Source organism: Ammospiza caudacuta, chromosome 11 (assembly GCF_027887145.1).
Source record: "Ammospiza caudacuta isolate bAmmCau1 chromosome 11, bAmmCau1.pri, whole genome shotgun sequence".
NCBI classification, from domain to species: Eukaryota; Metazoa; Chordata; class Aves; order Passeriformes; family Passerellidae; genus Ammospiza; species Ammospiza caudacuta.
This window is the reverse complement of record NC_080603.1, coordinates 9,061,728-9,084,046: the sequence shown is the minus strand read 5'-3', so window position 1 is coordinate 9,084,046 and position 22,319 is coordinate 9,061,728. Positions and strand designations below refer to the sequence as shown.

At 44.2% G+C, this 22,319-nt stretch overlaps 1 protein-coding gene across 1 annotated transcript in view; it reads right to left on the bottom strand.

The window, feature by feature from the left end:
* Positions 1-597: 597 nt before the first annotated feature.
* DGKD (diacylglycerol kinase delta) overlaps positions 598-22,319 on the bottom strand; it is a 58,069-nt gene continuing 36,347 nt past the window's right edge. Inside the window, exons 10-30 of the mRNA XM_058812016.1 lie at positions 21,737-21,845; positions 20,858-20,997; positions 20,019-20,103; positions 19,371-19,465; positions 19,183-19,282; positions 18,757-19,030; positions 16,779-16,940; positions 16,134-16,262; positions 15,078-15,174; positions 14,671-14,781; positions 13,862-13,958; positions 13,000-13,107; positions 12,298-12,411; positions 11,808-11,942; positions 9,276-9,427; positions 8,404-8,515; positions 8,149-8,241; positions 7,692-7,811; positions 7,248-7,365; positions 5,877-6,007; positions 598-4,760 (exon numbers count right to left, since the gene is read on the bottom strand). Coding sequence (XP_058667999.1) covers positions 4,671-4,760; positions 5,877-6,007; positions 7,248-7,365; positions 7,692-7,811; positions 8,149-8,241; positions 8,404-8,515; positions 9,276-9,427; positions 11,808-11,942; positions 12,298-12,411; positions 13,000-13,107; positions 13,862-13,958; positions 14,671-14,781; positions 15,078-15,174; positions 16,134-16,262; positions 16,779-16,940; positions 18,757-19,030; positions 19,183-19,282; positions 19,371-19,465; positions 20,019-20,103; positions 20,858-20,997; positions 21,737-21,845 — 2,572 coding nt within the window. The 3' untranslated portion in view covers positions 598-4,670. The remainder of the gene's footprint in view (positions 4,761-5,876; positions 6,008-7,247; positions 7,366-7,691; positions 7,812-8,148; positions 8,242-8,403; positions 8,516-9,275; positions 9,428-11,807; positions 11,943-12,297; positions 12,412-12,999; positions 13,108-13,861; positions 13,959-14,670; positions 14,782-15,077; positions 15,175-16,133; positions 16,263-16,778; positions 16,941-18,756; positions 19,031-19,182; positions 19,283-19,370; positions 19,466-20,018; positions 20,104-20,857; positions 20,998-21,736; positions 21,846-22,319) is intronic.

Sequence of the window (22,319 nt, the reverse complement as noted above, 5' to 3'; positions counted from 1 at the left end):
GAGAAAGCTTGTCACAATCCACTCTATGAACTGCTCACCCAAACACACCAAATTTTTTTGTTTCAAGTTTACAGGTGTCATTTATAACACTCAGTTCCTACATTTCACAAGAAAATTCACTTCTCCCACATTTCTGTAAATTATTCCAGTCACTGTACATACCACCTGCAATAAATGGAATACACAGCTGGAGGAGAGAACAACTGCTCCCATCTCATCCTGGCACTGCACCATGGCCAGGAACAGCACCTGAGGAGGGGTAACCAACACAGCCCTGCTGAGTCTGACAGTGTTCCCATTGAGCTGTGGGTTTGCTGTCAGCACAGCTTTGATCAGATGAGCACCAGTAGAAGCATCACATTTAAAATATCATTTGTTCACTACAAGACATAGCTAAAAAAATTAAACTGATGTCTTCTACTCCATGCCAATTAAAGCAACCCAAAAAACACTACAAAATTAGCCTACAACACTTACATTTACCATTTCATTCCTCTCTAAGGAAAAGCTCTGAACTTCTGATGCAAGCCAGGATAAAACCATTTGATCACAGCACAGGTTTTTATTAGCTGGTTCCCACTTGATGGGCACAGCAGCCCTCTCACAACAAAATCAGCAACAGAGAATCTTTACTGGAAGCTCGGAAACGTTTACTTTATATACAAGAAAAACATATTTACAACAAGTAAACTATGTACAAAAAACCCCAAGAGACATTTCCATGGTAATCACTGTATAAATTAACAAAATAAATAGGAGGGAAGCAGGTCCCATTGTTAAGGCACAAAACCTTCTTCCCAAGACTGTACAAGGATTCACTTGCTTCCCGATGCTTTCGACAGGATCACAGGAATGGTGGGGAGACCCCTGAGGAACAACGGTCGGTGGACAATGATACAGACATGCAGTCACTGCTGACAGTTGTAGAAAAACATAATTTTTCATACTTTCCTTTTTTTTTTTTTTTACAGTACACACATCTTAAGATAGAAAATATGTCTTGTAAACAGTCTGTTTTATAAATCACATCGCTATTATGCACATTTTTAAATAACACTAAAACAATGATCGAAGCTTTCCATATGATTTGGGGGCAGAAGCAGATTTAGCACTGACACAGAAGGCCTCAGCAGAGCTGGAGGTGCCAAGCCAGCACCTCCAGGCACCCAGCAGCACAGCTCCCCTTGGCCACTGTGCTGGCTCCTGCTGACATCCCACAAGGTACAGAAGAGAGGCTGTACCAGCCCTCCCGAGGGCAGCCAGGGCAGGGCACTGCCAAGAGCCAAACCTCCCTCCAGTCTCCACTGCACACAATCTCACTTAGCCCCAACCATCATTCCACAGAATCTGCCATTAAATATCCAGGATGGTGCCAGAATGTGAGAGAACAGACTGAGGCCTCTTCCAAGCAGAAGAAACCCTGTGCCCAGCTCACTGCAGCCACTGCCAGGGTGAGGGATGTGAACAGAAGGTGCTGTATGGCTTTCACAGGAGCTGTGTTTCTTCAGGGACTAAACACCTGTGTGATATGTGCAGTTCTACCTTCTCTCAGGCTGGTGCTCCTGAGACTGCTGGACAGTCTCTTTTTGGCAAAGCAGCATATTTTTTACTAACTGTTGCTCCTGAGTTTTTCTCCCACAAAAAATCATCAGATGTCAGAAGAGAAACTCAGAATAGGCAGTAGCCAGGAGTTCTGCCTGGCTCTCCACTTTGCAGATAGAGCTCACTGATATGCAACACAAATTGTCTTCATCTATTCACAAAAATCTTGCCAACAGAAATCTGCATTGTTCCCAGTGAGACATACAGAACTACAACCCTTTGGGGTTTCTTAGATCTAAACCTTAATAAATATCCAAAGGCACTCAGGTTAAATGTGGATCCCATTTTCTAGGTCTTAGAAGAAGGAAGAACTCCCTTCCTGCCTCTGATAAGTAAGACAGGAATATAGTGGCTGTTAACCCATTGACAGATGTGCATGTGCACAAAAAGGATCTGAAGGCATTGACACACAGATCAAAAAAGCAACAGAAATGAAGATGCATCTGTGCAGGCCTCATCACTCATGTAAATGACTAATGGCCATCAGGTCCTGATGGATATGGCATGGATTAAGGAATGCACCTGAATGTAAAAACTCTTTGGATTCCTCTGTTGCTCTGGGCAGGAAGAGTAGAGAGGAGCTGTTTCTATGGAAGCAAGAATTTAATCCCTCAAGGATTATGCAAGGCAAGAGCTTATTGTTTATGCATCTTTAATTATGAGGCTGCTGGGGAAAGTTCACAGAACAGCTCCTTCACTGCAGATAGGAACAAACACAGATCTCACCTCTTCTCTGGGGTTATCATCTGCCTCAGCCCCTGCTACACTCTCCTGGAAGGCACATGGATGTCCCAGAAACAAACAGTTCTGGGATAGACAGTGGGATGCTCACACTGTGAGGTCACTGCACACCACCACTGGGGATGGCTGCATCCTGGGGCTCTCCTGAGACTTCTCCTCATTTCCATTCAGATGCTGCTCTGTGCCTCAACAAGCAAGTGGGGCAATACAGTATGCTTGCAATTCTTACCTACCTGATACCTCAGGAATTCAATATAGTTAGAGGGAGTCTGTACTGATAAATAACAAATACAGCTGTGGAAGCAATTGCCAACATATACATAGGAGAAATACATTCAGGGCAAGGCTGGACATATTTCCTGCTCAGGCCCCACAGTATTTATACTGTAAATGTCTCTAGCATGTTTAGTCTTCTTTTACCTTCTCATGAGTTTTAACACAAGCCCTGTCACTCACCAGGCTGTGAGGAGACACATGGGTGAATGTGTCTGGTTACAACAGACAGGCAGAGTCACAATAACCCTTGGTGAAATACTAGGGAATTCAATGGAGTTTGCCCAGCCGAAATAAAATCAGCCCAGAGCCTTTATAAACTGACAAATCATTACATAAATTGACTTGACTGATTGTTATTAGACTAGAGAAGTGATATCAATTTGATAAAAATCTTTACTTTAAAATCCTTTACTTAAAAAGTAAAAAAAAGAATTATGTCCTCAGCAAATTATCTTTTATGCCACTGTGCATGTGGACTTTTCTGTCTGCAGACACAGTCAGACAAATGCCACTCTGTAATAATAAAAAAAAATACACAGAAAATGACTGAGTAATTAAAAATTTCTGCTGTCTCTCAATTTCACAGCACTGACTGTTGCCAAATTCCCTATGCAGTGATAAAGATGGTGATGTAACTATGCATGCTGGTCTTGGGCTTTAACAGCCACCCAACTGAGGTCAGCCATCTAGAAACTCTGATTCAGAGGCACTAATTTTTCCATGCTCCACTGTTGCTGGTACCAAAGGCAATTTATCTACATGTTCTAGTTTTCATTATAATGCTCATTTGCTTGGTAATAATCCTCCTCCTCTTAGTGCTCTTACAGAAGCCCCAATGTTTGACAGCATATGGAATCTTTTAGGGGTACAGCCCAGGAGAATTGAGCTACTCTAATCTTTTGTATCACCCTGGAGTGAAAGAGCAAGGCAGCAAGAAACAGAAGCAAGGTGGAAAAGCTACTGAGACCTAGACAGGTGAAAAGATACAAGTACTAGACTTAAATCACATCTTTTGTGACAGAAATAGTTTTCTACACTGCAAGCTGAAGTAAAGAAACAGCTCTCATGTCTGTGGCCACAGAAGTGGTACTGAACAGGCAGGAAGCTACACCTGGCCATTGCCAGTCATGCTGCTCCATCCCTCAGGATGAAGCAAGCTGTCCTAAACCTCCCTTCTTGTGCAGGACAAACAGCTCATTAGCTCTACTCTCTTTTTTACCTGGTCCCCCAAAGATGAAATCAGAAGAAGGAATGTCAGAACTGATCTCCTGTAACTATTCTGCTCTCTGGAATTTTCTTTTCTTACTGCCACAAATTGTCTGTGATGACTCAGCAGCACATTTTTGGTGAAAACCTAAAGGTTGTCCCATTGCCCCTGGCTGGTAGAGGAGAGCAGGCCCAGCAGAAGGCCCTGCCAGCTGGTGCAAATCCTGTCTGAAGCACATGCACTGTTTGTTGCAAAAGCATGAGTGAATGAGAATCACTTGATATTCACTGGAAGAGGTCTGCACTGGCTTCGAATTTCAGATGCAAATTACACACAACTACAGATGCATTAAAAAGGGAATAGTAAGATGAAAGGAGAGGCTTTGTCCCACTTAAATATGCTAAATACAGGTGTGACACAGAGATGAGCAGGAAAGTTTTGGATCTGAAAGGACTGTCAGATGCTCCTGAATTAAGACTGGCCGATACATCTTTTGCCCTGAATGATTCTACTGTGATGAAGTTATCCAGTAAAGGTATCTGTGTTGCAGTTCTCAGGAGTCCTGCACTGTCCCTGGAACCAGAACTTCCCACGACACAGGACATGGCTCTTCAAACAGTGAGTGAGTTCTCTCCAGGAGGCTCTGCCAACCACAGAGGAAGTGCCTCTCAAATGGATGCAGCCATAACCCCACAGGAAAAAAGTAGCACCATGCTTGGTTGATATGAGCTCTGAACAGCTAAAATCTGGCTGTTCAGCAGAGATAGTTGTGAGCATATCTGCTTTGTGAGGTGACTGCTGTGCAGTTAGTGAGAATGGTAGACACAGGCTGTGAAAACAGAGGCTAAGCCTCGCTGGCAGGAGTACTCCGGCTCAGCTCCTTGATCCCGTGCAGTATCCTCTTCATGTGACCCACTTTGGTCACTCCCAGGTCCTGGAAGAAAAAAGAAAACCTTACACTAAGAGAAAGGCAGAAGGAAACTCCAGAAGGTGACCAAGCAACAGTTACAAACTAGCCAGCCAGTTACAAAGAGAGGAGGAAACCAACCAGAAAAATTCCAAACCTGAGGGTTATATACAGAGCCTCAAACCAACACGTCAAAAAGCTATTAAGGAATGCAGAGTGGGCACAGAGCAATGCAGAGACACAACTCTGGACTGTTAGCCAGAAACATAAATTGTTTGGGCTGTCAAAGGCTGTGAGAACAGGAAGAGCACATAGATGTCAAGGACCAAATCTAGAAGCCAAAACATGCAGGAGGAACTAACCAGTCACATGTGATAGCTGGGTACCATGCAACAAACACAGGCTGTAGGTGGATGACATGCAGAGGGGTCAGTTACACAGGTTACAGCAAACATCACCATGGGAAGATGGTAAAAATGATAAATAAAGGTTCAAGGGGCATTGAACAAATGCCACACACTACTTCAAAAAAACTGTTTTCCTGCTCTATGCAAGTCACCAGAATGAGACACGAGTCTCTTGCACATGCAAACCACCACTTCCAATTTCTCTCAGTAGAAACAATGTCTCCTGGTGAGGAGATGAAAAGCTGTGCAATGTGGCTACTAAGCCCTCTTAAAAAAGATTCTCTCCATCCATAAGGCTCATCAAAGTGCACAATCACTTCTTCTTGTAATAAAGAAGTATGATGATCCATTTGTCCAGTCACTGCATGGTAAGAACCAAATCTTCCCAATTACAGCACCTTTTGCAAAGATGGTACAGCAGTTGAGACAAACTTCCCTCATTAAAATCAGACACTCTCAAGAACGCTATTGGCAATCTGTGTGCTGGACTGTATCACATCTCCAGGAAGCTGTGGCAGAACTGGACAGCTGGTCCCTCAACCAGCTCCTCTACCTCCCTGCCATTAAAAACCAGGTGACCCAAAACGGTGAGAAAATAAAACGAGGCTGTAGTGAACCTGTTCATCTTGCCAAGGCACCTGGAATGAACAGCAGGCAGACCACTTCCAAGCACATTCAGCACAGGAGGTCATGCAGATGCAGCTGGCTATTTCTCATGAGCCGACCGTGAAAGTACCTTGAGGTCCCTCCGTTCAAGGTGCAGGAGCTCAGAGCCCCGGACGTCATGGCGGATGAAGATATCCTTATACTCACAAAGACTGAGGTGCTCAAGCCACGCTGCAACCTCCTCCGTCCCCCAGAGGTGAACTGTTAGAGATGGAAAAGCAGGAGTGCATTGAGTACCCAGAATCCCAGGAGACAGGGAGAGATGAGGACACCACAGCACTCAGTGCCAGAGGAGGAGGGCAAGCAGGATCACAGCCTCTAAATAAGGGGAGGGCAGCACAACCTTCGATCTCAAATGAAGGAGGTAGGGCAAAAAAAGGTAAGAGATGTTCTCTTAAGAAGAGGCCTGCTGCAATACAGCCAGGAGGAAGTGCATATTTGTTTTGATGAGATGGCATATCTTTTGATAGGGATAACTTTCTTCAAGTTTACCCCCGTGTTTAAGAACAGTAAATTAATTGTCTAAATTCTGTGTACAAAACAACAAATTCATAAAATATATGATGGAGAATCACAGTGCATATTAATTTGCACATTACTATGTGCAACCACTTGCACTCAGTAAACAAAATGGCAACCTCTCTCCCCCTTGTCTGAGGGAGAGAGGAAGAGTTTCGACTTCCACCTTCTTGCAGTCTCTAAATAAGAGAATAATAGAATTTCCAAGTTTTGGGAGGCAGTGAATGAACACCAGCCTGTCAGACAGGAGATTGTATCCACAACTCCATGGCAGAGGACAGGACCCAGAGCCAACAGAACAGGTCATACTTCTGAATTTTGGAAGAAAGCCTTCATAAGGAGAGCATAAACCAAAAATCAACTAGACCAATTTAGAGAGAAAGTGTCTTGAATGGCAATTTGTTGATTCGTGGCCAGTTTTTATCTACTGACCAATAGGATTAAAGGTCAGGGAACACCTGTGGTGATGCTGATCCCCAGCCAATTAGACATGAAACTTGATTAAAGCCTGAAGGTGAATCAATGAGAAAAATATCATTTACTGTATCATAGAGAACAAGCAGTGAAAAGACTGGAGTTTTGCGGACTTGGGCCCCACAGTCATTTTTATACTTAAAATGCCGAAATCCTCAAATTCACTTCCCTAAGCACCCTCTGAAATATCCATGAAAATCTGCACAGTGTAGGGGAGAGTTCTTCAGAGGGCACCTCCTGTTCCTGCTCAGGAATGTTGGCATGGTACAGGTGGACCATGACTCAGAAGGGAGCAATAGGCTGTTTGCCACATGAAAAAGATTGACTAGACCTGCAAGAAGAGGCAGATGCAGGTGAAACAGAAGGAGAGGATGTGTGACAGAGAACAGGAAGTGGTGTGACCACACTGATGTGACAAAAAGACACAATGAATGAGCAGACTTGGTACCCGGCAATCCCATGCTACTGAGAGTCTCCTTATTTTTGTTGTTCTTCTCCTTTTTAAACTTGGTCACCAGGCGGAATTTGCCACTGCGGCTGCGTTTAGAATAATCCAGCATCTGGTTCTGCAAGAACAGAAGGGGAAAATCAAGCACACATAAACTGACTGGAATGGACTAAGAACAACAAGCTCAGCTCCATGATCTTGTAAAGAAAGGAAAAGAAAATCCTGAACTCATTCTGATCAAGACAGAAAAGGAAGCAGAGAAAGTTGATCCCATGTTACGCAAAGGATCTTGGCAGGAAATTACTTTCTTTAGCCCTAGGGAGTCAAGTTTCTTTCTTAATAATTTCTTCTCATATCAGTCATACAGTAACAGGAAGTCAAACACACAGAGGCAAATAGGGAAAAAGAGAACAGCTAGGGAAAAACAGCCTTGGTCCTCCTCACCTCCTCATCACAGGGCTCCATAAGCTGCCACAGCCAAGGGATGTCTGCCAGTTTCCTCAGCTGGAGATCCATGTCTGCCAGGGCTGCCTGGAGCTGCTCCTTCTGTGGAGGATCTAATTGCTGGATCAGGAATAGAAGAAAGGCAGAGTTAAAAGCTTCATGGTAAAACACACAGCCAGACCCTCGCCTTGAAATTCCCAGCTAACAAAGCAGTTCCTCTGAAAGGAAGTGCAGAGCAAGTACTCTGCCCAGACCAAGTTAACAATTCTTATATTTTCTGAGCTCCAAGCTCCACAGCACACCCATGTAACAAAATTTTCTGTAGCAAATGATTCCTGGATGATAACATCTAAACTGACTTACAGAGTCCAAGACCAGCAAAATGCTAGGGTAAGGCAATAGGAGGAAAGGAAAGGAAGTGAGAGGCTGCTTTTTCCTCCTGCTTTGTGCTCCTTACCAGTGCCATCTTGCCTGCCAGCAGCAGCTCTGTCTCATTGTGCAGGGCTTTGACATTATTCACCATCTCTACAACAAGGCTGCAGTTCAGACCCTGCAGGGAAGCAATTAATGTACAAGTTAAGCTTGGAAGTGCACAGGTCTGAGCAGTCAAAAGGAAGAAGTCTTAGACTAGCAAAGCCTACTCTTGGTCAGAATGGAAAACCAAGAGCTCTGGAGCAAGGACAAAATGGGAGATGCCAAGTGAGTGCAGTACCTCTGTAGACTTGGATTTAGCGTAGACTTTGTCCATAGACTTGGAGCTGGCATTGACAGCGTGGGCAAGCTCCTGTTCCATGTCCTGATAGGACTGAGCTATTTCCCGAATGCTAAAGAGAGAATTACAGACTGGATCAGCACATCAGACTGCATACGTTCAAATCAGGAGATCTCTCCTGACTGGGTATCCCATTTAAACACCACCCAAGTGATGAGCTGAGCTGGGATCACAGCAGGGGCACAGCCTGTGGCAAAGCAGGGCAGCTCTCCTGCCACACTGAGCATGCACAGGCAAGGAAATGAAGCTCTCTCACAGGCACAACATGTTCAGTTCTGCAGACAAACTGGGATCAGTTTGAAATACAACCCAGACATTTCAGTATGACCAGAGTGATGTGAAAGGCAGCTGCACTTACAGCAACCTTCTCTAATGACTCTGGGAGCTTTCTCTCAGAAGCCCAATGGAATGCCTGACTAAAGGATGAATAGGTAAGCATACATTCTGGGCATTGTACAAAAATTTCTGCTAGGCATAAAGGTTACAACAACCCAGCTGTCACCCGAGCTTCTTGAGAGGCTTTTGTTTCTCTTCTGAAAAAACTACTTTATATTCAAAGCCAACAGGTTCTTTCAGGATTAAAGGATCTGTGTTTGCTCATGAAAGTAAAATTTTTTGTTCAAAATGGCCTAAGAAAGTTTATCCAGCTTTAGTCCTTGTTTAGCTGGGACAGTGAACAATGAATGATGCTACTTCTCAGTAACATGAACCAGCAATGTAGCTGAACAGGAGCCTCTCCAGAAACAGGAAGCAGGACAAGAACTCCAGGCCCTAAAGGAGGCTCTATTCACCAACAGCAAGTTGAGTCACACCTGTGGATCAGAGCACCTGCAGCTTGACCAAACTGGATAATCTGGGTGGATTCTTCTTCAGACATGATCTCTGGTTGCAGAGAGAAAGAGGAGGGTCGTGACAACTCACACTTCTGTTTGTCCTCCCAAGACTTCAGGGTGCTCTCAAATGCCTAAAAACACAGCAAGCAAAATATAAGGTACCCTGTCAACTTCTATGAAAAACCCAGTGACTGTGCCTATGCCTGTAAAATATGTAGATCTGGTACAGGCACTTTTCACTGCAGAGCCCAGCAGTTAAGTTGCTTATAACTTTGCTAAGTAGCTGGCTGGGATGAAGTTTTCCATGCCATATGCTTGCCTTAGCTGAATTTCTGCTTACACGTAGTTTTTGTCAAAATTACTAGGCAGTTCTAAGGGCCAGACTAAAAAATCCAACAATTCTCTACTGGTGGCAGTCTTTTCTTTGAGCTGCTGTATCACCTCTACACCTCAGTATTACTGTGACACTTCAGGGCATGAAATTAAAAATGTTCAAGGCTCCTCCTTATCTGGAAGTAAACTGGGCTTCCCTAGGAACTGGTGAGCCAAGCATCTGAACTCAGAGCTAGGACCTGACACATCTGAAACCTTACTGATATTCCTGTGGGCAGCACATAGTGGTGTGGGAAGAAGCAAAACAGATCCAGTGTAGAAGGATTGATATTGAATGTGGTGAGAATGAAAAGCCTGTGGTAAAGCAATCCCTTCCCCTACTGCCTCTGATCTCTGTCAGCTCAGAGCTACCTGCTGATCTCACTCTTGCTGATGGACTCTTTAGGGGGCCAGGTGAGGCCAAATAAAGGAATTTGAGTGTTTCCATCTTCAGTTTAGGAAACTATATATCCCAAATCACATTTGAAAAATGTTACCAAAGGTACAGGGTCACATGCATGAAATCCACTTCAACTGAACAGGACAGGTTTGCTCTGTGAAAGAAGGGATATGCAGTGACCTTTATAAGGACAGCAGGAAAAACAAGAGTAAGTTGAGACAAAGTTGAGTGTGCAACTGCAAAACTGGAACCTCTTCCTCAGTGGCGATCCCATGACTGCAAGACCAAGCTGGTAGGCAATTAGGCATGGGCTGGCACAATCACAGCTGTGGTTTCTGATGGCCCAATACATAGCACACTCACAAGGGACTACCCTGTCCTCTCTATCTCTTGTGCTTCATGTCACCTTTCCCACCATGCCCACACATAGGTTGCCTCTCCTTTTTCCTTCCCTTTACCTTTACAGCAGCAATCCTGTTCTCTCTTGCTCTCTGTGCTATCTCCTTCAGTCACTCTCCCTCCAAGTGTCAGTGTGTTGCTGCAGAAGCTCTCTTGCCCTTCACAAAAGATTGTGTGCACTATTCCTGTCTCTCCACCACAACATTCACATCAGAGCTGACAGGACATTCTTTGAACTCAAAAGAGGACAGATTCAGCTAGATACAAGGAAGGATTTCATACAATGAGGGGGATGAAACACTGGCACAGGTTGCCCAGACAAGTGGTGGATGCCCCATCTCTGGCAACATTTAGACCACAGACTGGATGGGGCTTTAAGCAACCTGGTGTAGTGGAAGGTGTCCCTCCCCAAGGCAGGGGCCTGGACTAGATGACCTTTGAAGTCCCTTTCAACCCAAACCAATCTGTGGTTCTATGATCAATACCCACTGCTCTCCCAGTTAAGAGGTCTCTGGTGCCCTGTCCTACCATGACAGGGGCTTTGTATGCCCACCTTTGCTTTCTTTTCATACTGTCATCTTTGTAACTCCCTTGTCAGGCAATGTGCCTCAGACCTGTGTCAGGCTGCTTTCCCTTTTCCCCTTTGTTGTACTCCTTCTTGTGATTCAGCAGGTGACTCCCTCTGCAGAGGACTTTGATTTGCTCTGGAAGCTGGGTAAAGGGGTGTTATGCTGGAAAGTATGAAGAGCTGCTCTCAACTGAACTGTTTATGCATAGACAGTCACAGAGCTGGGAGGACTCAAAGTGTGCCTGTGCCACAGCAGGGTCTTTATCCTTTCCTTTGTCTGACCACTGCTCAATCATACAGCAAAAGAGCAAGGAGGCTTCCTTATCTGCTGGTACTCATCAGATATATTTGAAAATGATGACACACACTTCTGAAGAAGGCATAAGACACTGTTTTACATGGTCAATGAAGCCAGACACTGAACAATAACGAAAAATTAAAACATTGACCGTCTGAATCTAGACAATCCACAGCACGTGGCACGTCAGGTATCCTGTGGAAAAAACAGTATGCAAGCATGTTAAGAAACACTGTCACAAGGCATCTAGAAAAGGAAGTAAAATAAGCTTGCATAAAAACCTTATTTATGACATTTCCCAAGTGGTGAATGCAAGTTTAATCACATTCTTTCCCAAAAGGTTTCTGGTGTGTAGTAAAATAGGCTTCTTGCATTCACAAAGATAATGTTCACATGTGGCCCTTTCCATGCTCTCCAGAAACATGGGACATCAAAACACATGTGTACTGCACAGGCAATTCAGGATGCTCTTACCCTGTCTCGGGTGAGGGTCTGTGCCCTGTTCTTATGAACAATCCAAATGTAACCTGGAGGCTGGATCCAGGCTTCTCCATCCACTTGCACGGGAACTCCCTCTTCTCCAAGGATTGCTATCTTTACTGTCCGGCACTGCAAGGAGTGATTGGGTCAGAAAAGCTCTAAAATGCTGATTTTCCAAAAGCATAAGCCATTCTCTGTCCTTCCAAAGCCCCTCCCCAGGTGCTGTAGCTTTGGTGCTACTTGAGGCACATAGGGCAGCAGGACACACCTGCTTTGTCTTTGGACTAATCTGTATTTGTTGGTCTGACTCCTACTAAAATGAACGCTAGCAAACAATTCCATACTCAAACTGCCCCAGAGCATGTCCATTTCCAGCCCTGGTGGATGCTCTTTCCATGGACCAGAGCAAGCAGAAAGAAGGGCTTTACAAAATCACCAGATGGAGAGGGGGCAGGCAGGAAGAGCTTACAAAAGCAGCTGATACCTGTGCAATCCGGTGATGCTGCAGGTTTATCACACGTGACACTGCCATCTGCATGCTCCCAAACACGGCTACCACCTCCAAAATCTTGTCATCAAAGGAAGGGGCTGTAAATGTCTGCCACATACAAGGGAGAGAGAATTCAGCTGAGGCACAGCTCTCTTGGAGAGGTTTCCTTTAACCCCTATTGGTCCCAGCCTGGGGGTTGGCTTTTAATTGTGCTCTTTAATCTGTACAAAATTAAGAACAAGGCTAGAAGGTGAAGATCTGGAATGAGCTAGAAGAAAGAAAAACGAGGCATCCAATGGCTACAGAATAATTCAGACATGAAGGCTGTAGGCCACAAGGCAATAATTATTCTTTTGAGAGTAGGCACTCAAAAAAATTTCTAAAGAATACAATGTTTCTGAGTGAATCCAGCTGCCTTTGCTGTCAAGGGGCTTTATTTCTCTGTGGGGACAAGGTCAGCCTAACGAGCTTTCTGCAGATCCAAATGCTCTGGTGGTATTTCTTCTGAATCCTTAGAGACTGCCTGGGTATGAAAGCTGCTCAAGGCTGGATTTCAGTATCTCAGCCACATCCAACAGAAAGTGCATGCAGACAGGCCCCCATGCTCTATTCTTCCAAGCACTATTTTCAGAGGCTGTGACCTCAAAAGTAACAGTAAGTAGAAACATTTCCTGTATGGTCTTAGAGAATACTCACATCATCCTCCTTGGTTCCCCCCCAGAAGTTGGTGCCTCCTGCATAGCTGGGAATGTTGAGTACAGCAATCCCCTGGAGACTGGGCAGAGGGATTGGCCTCCCATCACACTGCACAGAAATGAAGCAACACTATCTCAGCCCAGCAGGAGAGAGACCCTCCTGCCAGAGCACATGCTCTGTAAACAGAAAACAGCCAGCACCATCTTAGTAATACATTAATTCAGGCTTCTTCCTGTTTTTAATTGGCCTACAAGAGTAGAAGGTATCCACTCAAGCCTCATGAGCCACACATCTTATGGCAGACATGGCTTTTAGAGAGATACTCTTGCTTCTTTTCCTCTAACAGGAACAGGGCACACCTGAGAGGCTTGGCAAAGCATCTTGATTTATTTCTCAAGAAAGCAGAATAAAACTCCTGAAACATCCATGTGAGGAGGGTCTTCTCCTGCAAGTCACCTGTTTATGCTGTACATGACCTATACAAAAATATTTCTTTTCCAGTTGGATGCACATTATAGCAGAGTTAAATTCAGAGCTTTCCACGCACCCATCATCTAAAATGATGAGTTCACGTGTACCACATGGAACATAACAATCTTATCCATGATGAACACTGCATTGGGAACAGCAAATACTTTCCAGCAGGATGATACTTCTTCCCTTATGGGCTTAGAATACAAGTTATGCTCCAGAACCAGGAAAAGCCACTTTTTGTTACCTCAGGGTGACACATAGCCAAGTACATTGTTTCAGGCAGGCAAATATCACCAAGCCAAATCACCATGCCAAAAATCACTGTGCCTAAAGGAGATGGAATTAGGCATCCCAATCTTAGGAACAGAAGAACATGCTAATTCCTCACCTCCAGCAAGACCTTCTGCTCCAGGTTTTTATATGTTCTGTGCAGCAGCTCCTTGGTCCCCAATACTCCATACCACATCATGTTCTTAGTACGACTTCTAAGGGGGCAAACAAAATGACAAAAAGTCAGCATAGACATTTACCCTTTCACTAAGAATAAAAACTTCACACTGAAATGGTACCTGCTACATCCTAAACAACAAAGGTGCTCTGCTTCCAAAAGGGCCAATTGCTCCAAATGTGCTAGGAAACTACTTCCCTTTAAATAAATGTCAGGTAGGAATCAAGCATGAGTAACAGACACTACCAGAAACACACACAGACTGCCCTGGCACAGAACTTGTCCATCTCACACACCAGGACTTCAACAGTGCTCAGCTGTATTACCTCATATACAGCATATATAGCCAATCCAAAGCTACACAAAGCATCCTGCAGTTGCTCAGGTATTCAAAAGGCCAAAGCTGTGGATTGTATTGAGGCAGGATCAAAACCAGCCTCTGGTGCATTTAGAATTGAGATGTGCTTCTCTCACAGCTAAATAGCAAGCCCAGGAGAAAAATCTGTGAGATGACATAAATAGAACCAACATGCTAAATCTGCACCAATGTAGCAACTTAAATACCTTATAGCATAATGAATGAGTAATAAATCAGTAACTTATCTCTTCCATCATGATTTCAAGCCTTGAAGGAGCATTATATAGACAACACACCTATTCAGCAGTGTACACAATCAGCTTCACCACAGAGAAGCATGAAGTGGTTCAGTCACTTTTGGCATCAATCCAAAGGTTTGATCCAAACCCACCTGCATTTCTCTGGGTGCTCATCACGTTTGTTGTTGAAGTCTAAAGAAATCTTTGCATCCAGTCCAATTCCAAAGTAATTATTCATGACACACTTCTCAGTGTAATATTCACTGCCAAAGAGAAGAACAAAACTTCCACTCATAAGTTTCAGTACCATTTGGTGCATATCTCACACAGAATCATTTAGATTGCAAAAGACCACCAAGCTCAGTTGTGTCAGTTGTGTGTCAGGGCATGTGTAACTCCATAAGCTGATCTTTAAGTTCTAGAATCCAGCATATGGATCCATTTATGTAACTCCAGGCTGCTGCAGTCCATTACTCTGGTCCATAAAGGAATCCCCCTCTCTGCTGAGGTCTGCTTGCAAACACCCACTCCCTCCCTTTCAGCTCCTGAGCATACTCACAGATTTTCAGGCTCAGAGTTAAAGGGATCAGCATGGATCAACAATCGGCTGATGACGGAGCTCCCAGGCAAAGAACCTGACATGCCAGCACGGATATCTGTAGGAAAATTGACCATGGAGAAGAGCATGACTAATAATAAGCAGAAAACAGCTAACTTCAATCTCAAAGACAAGATAATAAGAGTTGATATATTCTTCCCTGTCATTAATGAAGAAAGCAAATAGCATTAGTGCTTTCTGTCACTCTAGAGGTTAGTTCTTTTGACAAGGAGAAGGGTTTCTGGGGCTGCCTGGAGTGTTTCTGACTGACAGTCTACTGCCTAAGGCTAGCAGCACAGCTGTATAGAAACATGGAAAAGAGAAATAGGAGTTCTCTCTGCAGCAGCTTTTTTGTTCCAGGGTGAGACAAGAGATATCCCTGATACAGTGAACAGAGAGAAAGGAGCAGGACTGAAGCTATGATCCAATAATTACTGTCTCCTTCTTTTTAAATTATTAACTGGTGACCCACAACAGTAGGTTTGTCAGAGAGAAAGGACAATACCTGCTTCCAGAAGGAGTAATTTGAACAGGTAATTTGGGTGAGGAGATAAGAAAGATACTGCTACAGATGACAGAGTTGCTGCTCATCATGTGGGAGGTGGGAATTCTGCTGGGTCTGTGCATGTCCAGTCACTTCAGCCTTCACATAAAGGAACTGCTGCTCCCAACCCATGGCTGCCATTCTTCAGAAACCTTTCTCAACAGCATAATTTCTCCCTTCTCATGCTTACTTTGAGATAAGTATCTCCTTGCAACTGGCATCTAAATTCTGCCCCTTCATGGCATTAATAAAAAATCTGTGTCTAAGTCTTAGCTACAAACTGGAAACTACTACAGCTCATTCCAAGCCTTCACTTGCAGTTATCCACAAAGGGATTTCTCTCATGGTTGACCTTGCACAAAAGGGCATCTGGCAGGACAATTTCATGTTTTCACATGGAGACTGCAGCCTGTGCTGCAGTCACCCATGCTCCAGTTGGCTGCCTGGTGGGAAGTGGTGGGTGTTACACTTACTTGGGTAGAGGATTTTTGTGTTCAGCATTGGCAAGTTGTCCCGGCTTCCTGTCTGGGGAGGAAGAGATGCAGAGCTGCCCACTGACAAACTTCCTTTGTTTATTAGTCTTTCACAAGGAGACTTGGAGGCTGTAAAACACAACACAAACTTGGCTATTGACAAACATAGCACTGTGACTCAGACTGATGCAGGCCAAGCAGCAAGACTGGGTTAGGTAGTTCCAAATGTATCAGCAGTGATCAGGGACCTCTGACAAATTACTCACTTAACACAGTTATTAAAGCAAACTGGCTGCTGTTCTCTGCCATCTGCAAAGGATGACATGAAAAGTGCTCAAGACTATCCTTGTTCAAGCACTGAAAGCCAAGAGAACCCAGATTACTGGCTAAGGTGCAAGAAAATTTCTGAATCCCAGGCTTTCATATGCTAACATCATGGACCAGCCATGAGAGACGCAGCAAAAAATGGGGTGTATATAATGCATAGGCTAGAACACAGAAACGTGCAAGGCCTGAAGAGCAATCATGCAAAAATTTGAAAAGAACAGAACACAGAAAGTCATACACATAACATTCCCCTTTTTATAACTAACAGAATTGTAATACACAGGCAAGACCTGCATGGTGGCAGCCCCAGAGCAGTACCTTTCCTCTGGCTCCTCCCCTTGGACACTCCATAGCTGCTGCTGTGTGATGACTGCACAGAGATCTTATCCTCATTCCTCAGCTCCTTGCCCTCCTCAGAGGCAGAAAGACTAAGGAGGAAGCCCTCTTGCTCCTGGGTCTGGGCATTCTGCTCATCTACAGCTGTATGAAGAGATAAAGCAGGTGAGTGCCTCACAGCTCTTCTGGCAAGAAATATCTCCCACTCATGTAAATAGCAACAGGATGGGACTCTAAATGTCCTGATTCCTTAAAGGAAAGAACAGGAATAACACAAAGCTCTCCTTTATAATTTGTCTCAGCTCTGCTCTGGAGAGCTTTTGGATCCCGGTTGGTTTAGCCTCTTTGTTTACTTTGCTGAGCTCTTTAGCAGTGAGGCTCTAAATATAAGTGTCTATTTTTAATGCCACAGGTACTCAGACATCCTGAGATGTAAACTGTGCTAGAGGTGATAGGCTTCCATTTATTTGCACTTAGCTGTTGCCAGGAATTCTAACCAGACAGACATGAAATGATTAAAGAATTTCCTGTTTGTTTAATCTGTAGTGGTGCAATAACATAAGGCACTTGAAAAGGGGACTAGATAAATATAATCAAAAAGGAAGAAAAGAGCAGTCAGTGAAAACCAATATAATCAGAGGAAAGAATCAGATTGCACACTCTGGAAGAAGAAAAACAGTTTGGAAAAGCTGAACAAACACATCTGAAATGTAACTGGAGTTTGCTTGAGAGCTTGTAACATTTAAACGCTAGCATGCTGCCTAAAGAAATCAAAAATTCCTCTGCAAGCAACCAACAGGTCTTTTCCTCCCCAGCAGCCCCTGCCAGGGCCCAGCTCTGAATGCCCTCAGCTGCTCTACCAGCTCCCTGCCTGCACAGCTCACCCCCTTCTTCCAGTCCCTCCCTTGTGCTGACCCTGTAGCTCACCAGAACTGCCCATGAAGCAATCCAACTCACTTGTGCAGCAGAAACAGGAACACTTGTGGCTGAATTAAGCAAATTGCCTGGGCTCCAACAGAACTTCACAAACATCAAATTGCTGGTAAGCAGCAGCAAAGTGAGGGAGCTGTGAGGTCAAGGCCTCCTACTTCACCAGAAGCAGGCTGTTTGCTGGATTTTCACTATTCACTCAGCAAATGTTGTACACAATGCTGCAGTGCTGGAAATCCAAGCAACATTGCAATGACTTGTAACCACACAGTAGTTCAGAGTGTGCCCCTGGGTGTGCATGGATGTTACACCTGCAACTTCAATGCTTTTATCTCCAGTAACAATCTGTTAAGGACTTCCTTTGGTCTCAGTTAACCCCTGACTTTATGACTAACACTTGGAGTCTGATGCCTTTCAAAGGAAAAGAAACTTGGAGCATTGGGGGTGTGTGCCTGGAGACAGACAAGGGTCAAGACTTGGAGAAGAGGGTCACCTGCTTAAGAAGTTAACATCAGAACTGCCTTGCACCAAAGTACAGTACTGTAAGCTTTTCCCAGGGACAAAGCTCACTTAAGAAGTTCCTGCTCTCTCCTGCAGTTGTACTAGAGCAATATTTTCCTGGGCCCTGCTATAAAGAAATTAAAACAATGTTAAAATACTTAAAATCCCTTCTTCCTAAGTATTTTCAGATCTGTTTAACAGCAAGGCACACAAAGAGCTGCACTGACACAAATGTGGTATGGGTGGGGACAGGCAGGAAATGCAAATTAGTAGTGTGGGAGGGTAGGAACTTCCTAAATCAGCCCGCTGGAGAGAACATACCTTGAACTTCAGACTCATTTACCAAGCAATGTTTCCAGAAGGTGGGCTTGGCAGAGATAACACTGAAACTAAATGGCCAGAGTTACTGAACAGCTTCTCTAGCTCAGAAAAGCTGCTTTCAATGAAGAAGCCTGCTGCCCCAGAATAAAGGAAATTTATACTTGTTAATAGGCTGTAGGAAGTGACAAGCAGGACTCCTGACTGTTACCTTTCTCTGCATGCTCTATTATCTGGCGAATGGCTTTTTTCAGGCTGTTGGCTCTCAGCATGAGCTGCTCTCGGGGACGGAATATCTGGGGCCGTGCAGTGCAGGCCGAGCCCACCGAGAGCTCACTTGAAGAGTCACCAGCACTGCCCGACCCATCCCCATCCTCTGTCTCCTCTGCAATGGTGGGAGGAGGGTTGGGCAGAGAGGAAGATGCTTGAGATTCATCATTCAGTGTCTTCAGCAATGAGTCCAGCTTCTCCTTCAGGACAGAGCACTACGTGAAGAAGAACAACATTTCAGTAGAACTAACAGTTGCCTGGGTAGCTCATTTTTTAGTGCTAACTGAACTGCTGCTATCCCAGTACTCTGGAAACAGACCAATTTTACATTCAGAAGTAGAACCCCAAACATATTTTCAAATTTTACCTTCCTGGCCATAACCTCTGACTCCTCTGAGCTTTCTGTTGCCTTCTCATAGGCTTTCCCTACTCGAGCCACAAAATCCTTCACTGTCTCACAAAGCACTCTAGACAAAGGAGGAAAACAAAATCACACAAGGGTTGTTGCAGGATTTTCAGAATGTAATTTAGTGCAGTTGTCCTCTAAGTACTCACTTGGCTGAGGAGATCACCACTGAGTGTTGGTCAGAAGTCAAAATTTTGGACAAATGAGCAGCCACAGAATCTTCATAGCAGAGAATCTTCTGCACCTGTTGACCACGAGAAAGAAACACTGGGGTGCTGCTTCCCAATATTACAACACATGCTGTGAAATCCTGGCTCCTCTAAGAGTACCTGTAACTCTCTACAGATTCTTTTTGCCCTGAAAAAGTTCCACAGTCCAGTGCTCTGTTACTCACTGAAGACCTGAATTTGATGAAGAAACTAATTCTGAACCTGCAAATCATCAGCATTTCTCAGAGTCTCTGATGAACTGCAAATCTAAAAGCATCAGGGACGTTCATGACTGCTACGCAGTTTGCCACTATTTCAACAATTTGACATCATGAAGCAAATAAAAGCCAGTAATTTCCTTTCCATCCCATTCCAAAGTATCTTCTCCTCATCCCTCATGATGGTTGTTGACCCCGGTAACCCAACCTCCATCTTTCTCCATAATACTTCACTAACTTAAAGCCCCAGATCTTTGCAGCTCTGGCTACACCCATGGCTCAGCTCTGCTGCACTGGAACTCAGCCACTGCCTCCTATCTCGTGTGCTCCAAGTCTGGTGCTCCAGTCCCCTGCCCCTCCTGAGAGGTACCTCGGAATTCTCACTGCAATCTTCAGTGACTGTGGAAGTGGAAGCCTGGCGAGGGAGTTTGGTTTCATACACCATGATGCTCCACCTGTTGAAAATCATACTTGTCACTACAATGCAGATCATTTCCTCTGTTTTCCAAATGTAACAGGTTAGAACCCCAAAGCAGAACAAACTGCACTTTGTGGAGCCATCATTGATATAAAGAAACCAGAGGGTGGCAGGAGAAATATAGAAAGGCTGAACTGGGGAAGAAGGAAGGATGACATTATGAACAAGCACAGGGAACATCTCTACTTCTTCCCTCTCCACAAAAATTCCATTGGTATTACTTGATTCAACATAAGAGATGCCAAGATACAACTCTAAAGATATGAGACAGTCTTATGTATCATGTACAAAGATATATACAGCAGGTATCAATACCAAGGGTTGACATCCACTTCTGCATTTGGCTTTCATTTCTAAGCCAAGCTCAAGATAAATTGGTTTAGATTTACAAAGAAGAAATTGCTTAAAAAAAATTCATGACTTTAAGGCTGTCTTAGGTTACAATGTAAGTTTGTTTTCAAACTAGTACAAAGGCTGACAAATTCAATTGATGAGGACTCTGGGACAGAAGAGAGGACACTGGAACCCAGATAATTTAACCTGTTACTTTTCTGCAGCAGAGCATGGAAAGCCAGACCCTTTTCTCCTGTGAGAGAGTATCAATGACAAAATGTTATCTGGCATTAGTAAGATGTCCAGAAGCTTGGCAGAGTCAGGACTACCCTGTTCTCCTGGAAGGATATCTTCACACAACTCTTGAAGAGCAGATGATGTTAGTGATGGTTACTCACCTGTCCAGCATTTTGGTGCTGGCCCTCTCCAGCTTCTCCAGGATCTGCGGGAGCTGGGTATCATCATCACAAGCAGAACCCCAGCCTAAAACACGAGCAAGGTCATTCCCTGTTCCCAAGGGCAGCACTCCCAGCTGGCACTGCATCAGAGAAAAGTAAAACAAAAGCAATATTTAAATGGGGAAACACAAGTCAGGAACAGCCATGAGTAACATGACCGATTCCTTAACACACCAGTCACTAGGAAATAGCTAATCCCAGTGTGGGAGAAAGTAACTGGATGGGGAAAACAGCCAGAAGAGAATACAATTAAGGAAAACTTTCCTCTACTTTTGGTTGTGAATTGAGAGAGGAGCATTTTACAGCTACCAACTCAAGGAGAACCTTGCTATATAGTAAACCTCCTAGAGGTTTATATTTAGCCATCAGGTGGTGCCATTGTGTTTCTGTAAAATTAGCACAGACAGTTCCCAGGCAAAACACTGTATGATATCTCTACCCCAGTGAAGTTTCAGCCAATCCCTAAGACTCAGCTACTACACCACGAGAATTAAAGGGAACAGAGCATAACCCATGTGAAACTCCCAAGTTTCCTAACCACAGCCCTTTCAGAGCATGTTTCTGCTGGCAATAGAGCAGGAGTACTCAGAGCAACTCCAAAAGCTGGATCTTGTGGAGGAACACTGCAGACAGGCATAAAGAATTAATCCATTATGGATTCATTTCTTGAACAAAACTAGTGCAAGAGCACTGCTATGGTAAGCTTTCAGCAGCTTCAGTCCTGGGGCAAATGATGTCTGCATGACCAAGGAAAGTCTTCTTCAGCCCATGCTGTTGTTACTTCATTCCTTCTTCCAACCAAGCTCTTGAGGCAGGTACCTGCTTGTGGAGGTTGAGGCTATCAATTTCAGAGAGAACCCAGCCAACACTTCCGTCCCCACCACAAACTAAAATCCGGAAAGTGTCAAATTTCTGGAATAAGCGTAAACTACAGAGAAGAGAAAGAAAAAAGCAAGAGGGAAAAACAATCAGCTGTTACAGAAATAAATGATAATTCCAATCTAGGTAACAAACATGGCAATGCTGCTTAAAGTAGGCACTGATTTTGCAATGAATACAGGTCACTGCCAGATTACAGATGAATTTAAATGGTTGTACTTAAGGGATTATAAATACAGCTAAGCAACTTACCACAGCTATTCACTACAGAAATATCTCCCAAGACATACTAGTCTACTAAAGCAGGGCACTTTTGTCTCTGCAGCAGAGGAGACAAGCATGTGATAGCTGATTATCCATTGAATTAAATCCCTCTTGCAGCCCTGCTGCATCCAGCCTAATGCTAGCTATTCATCACAGTTCTAAGTGCTCTGATGTCACTGCCACACCAATTAAAGCAAAGCTTCAAGAGGGGAATTTTCATGCAGTCAATCAGCCATGAGACCACTGCAAGAGGATGTAA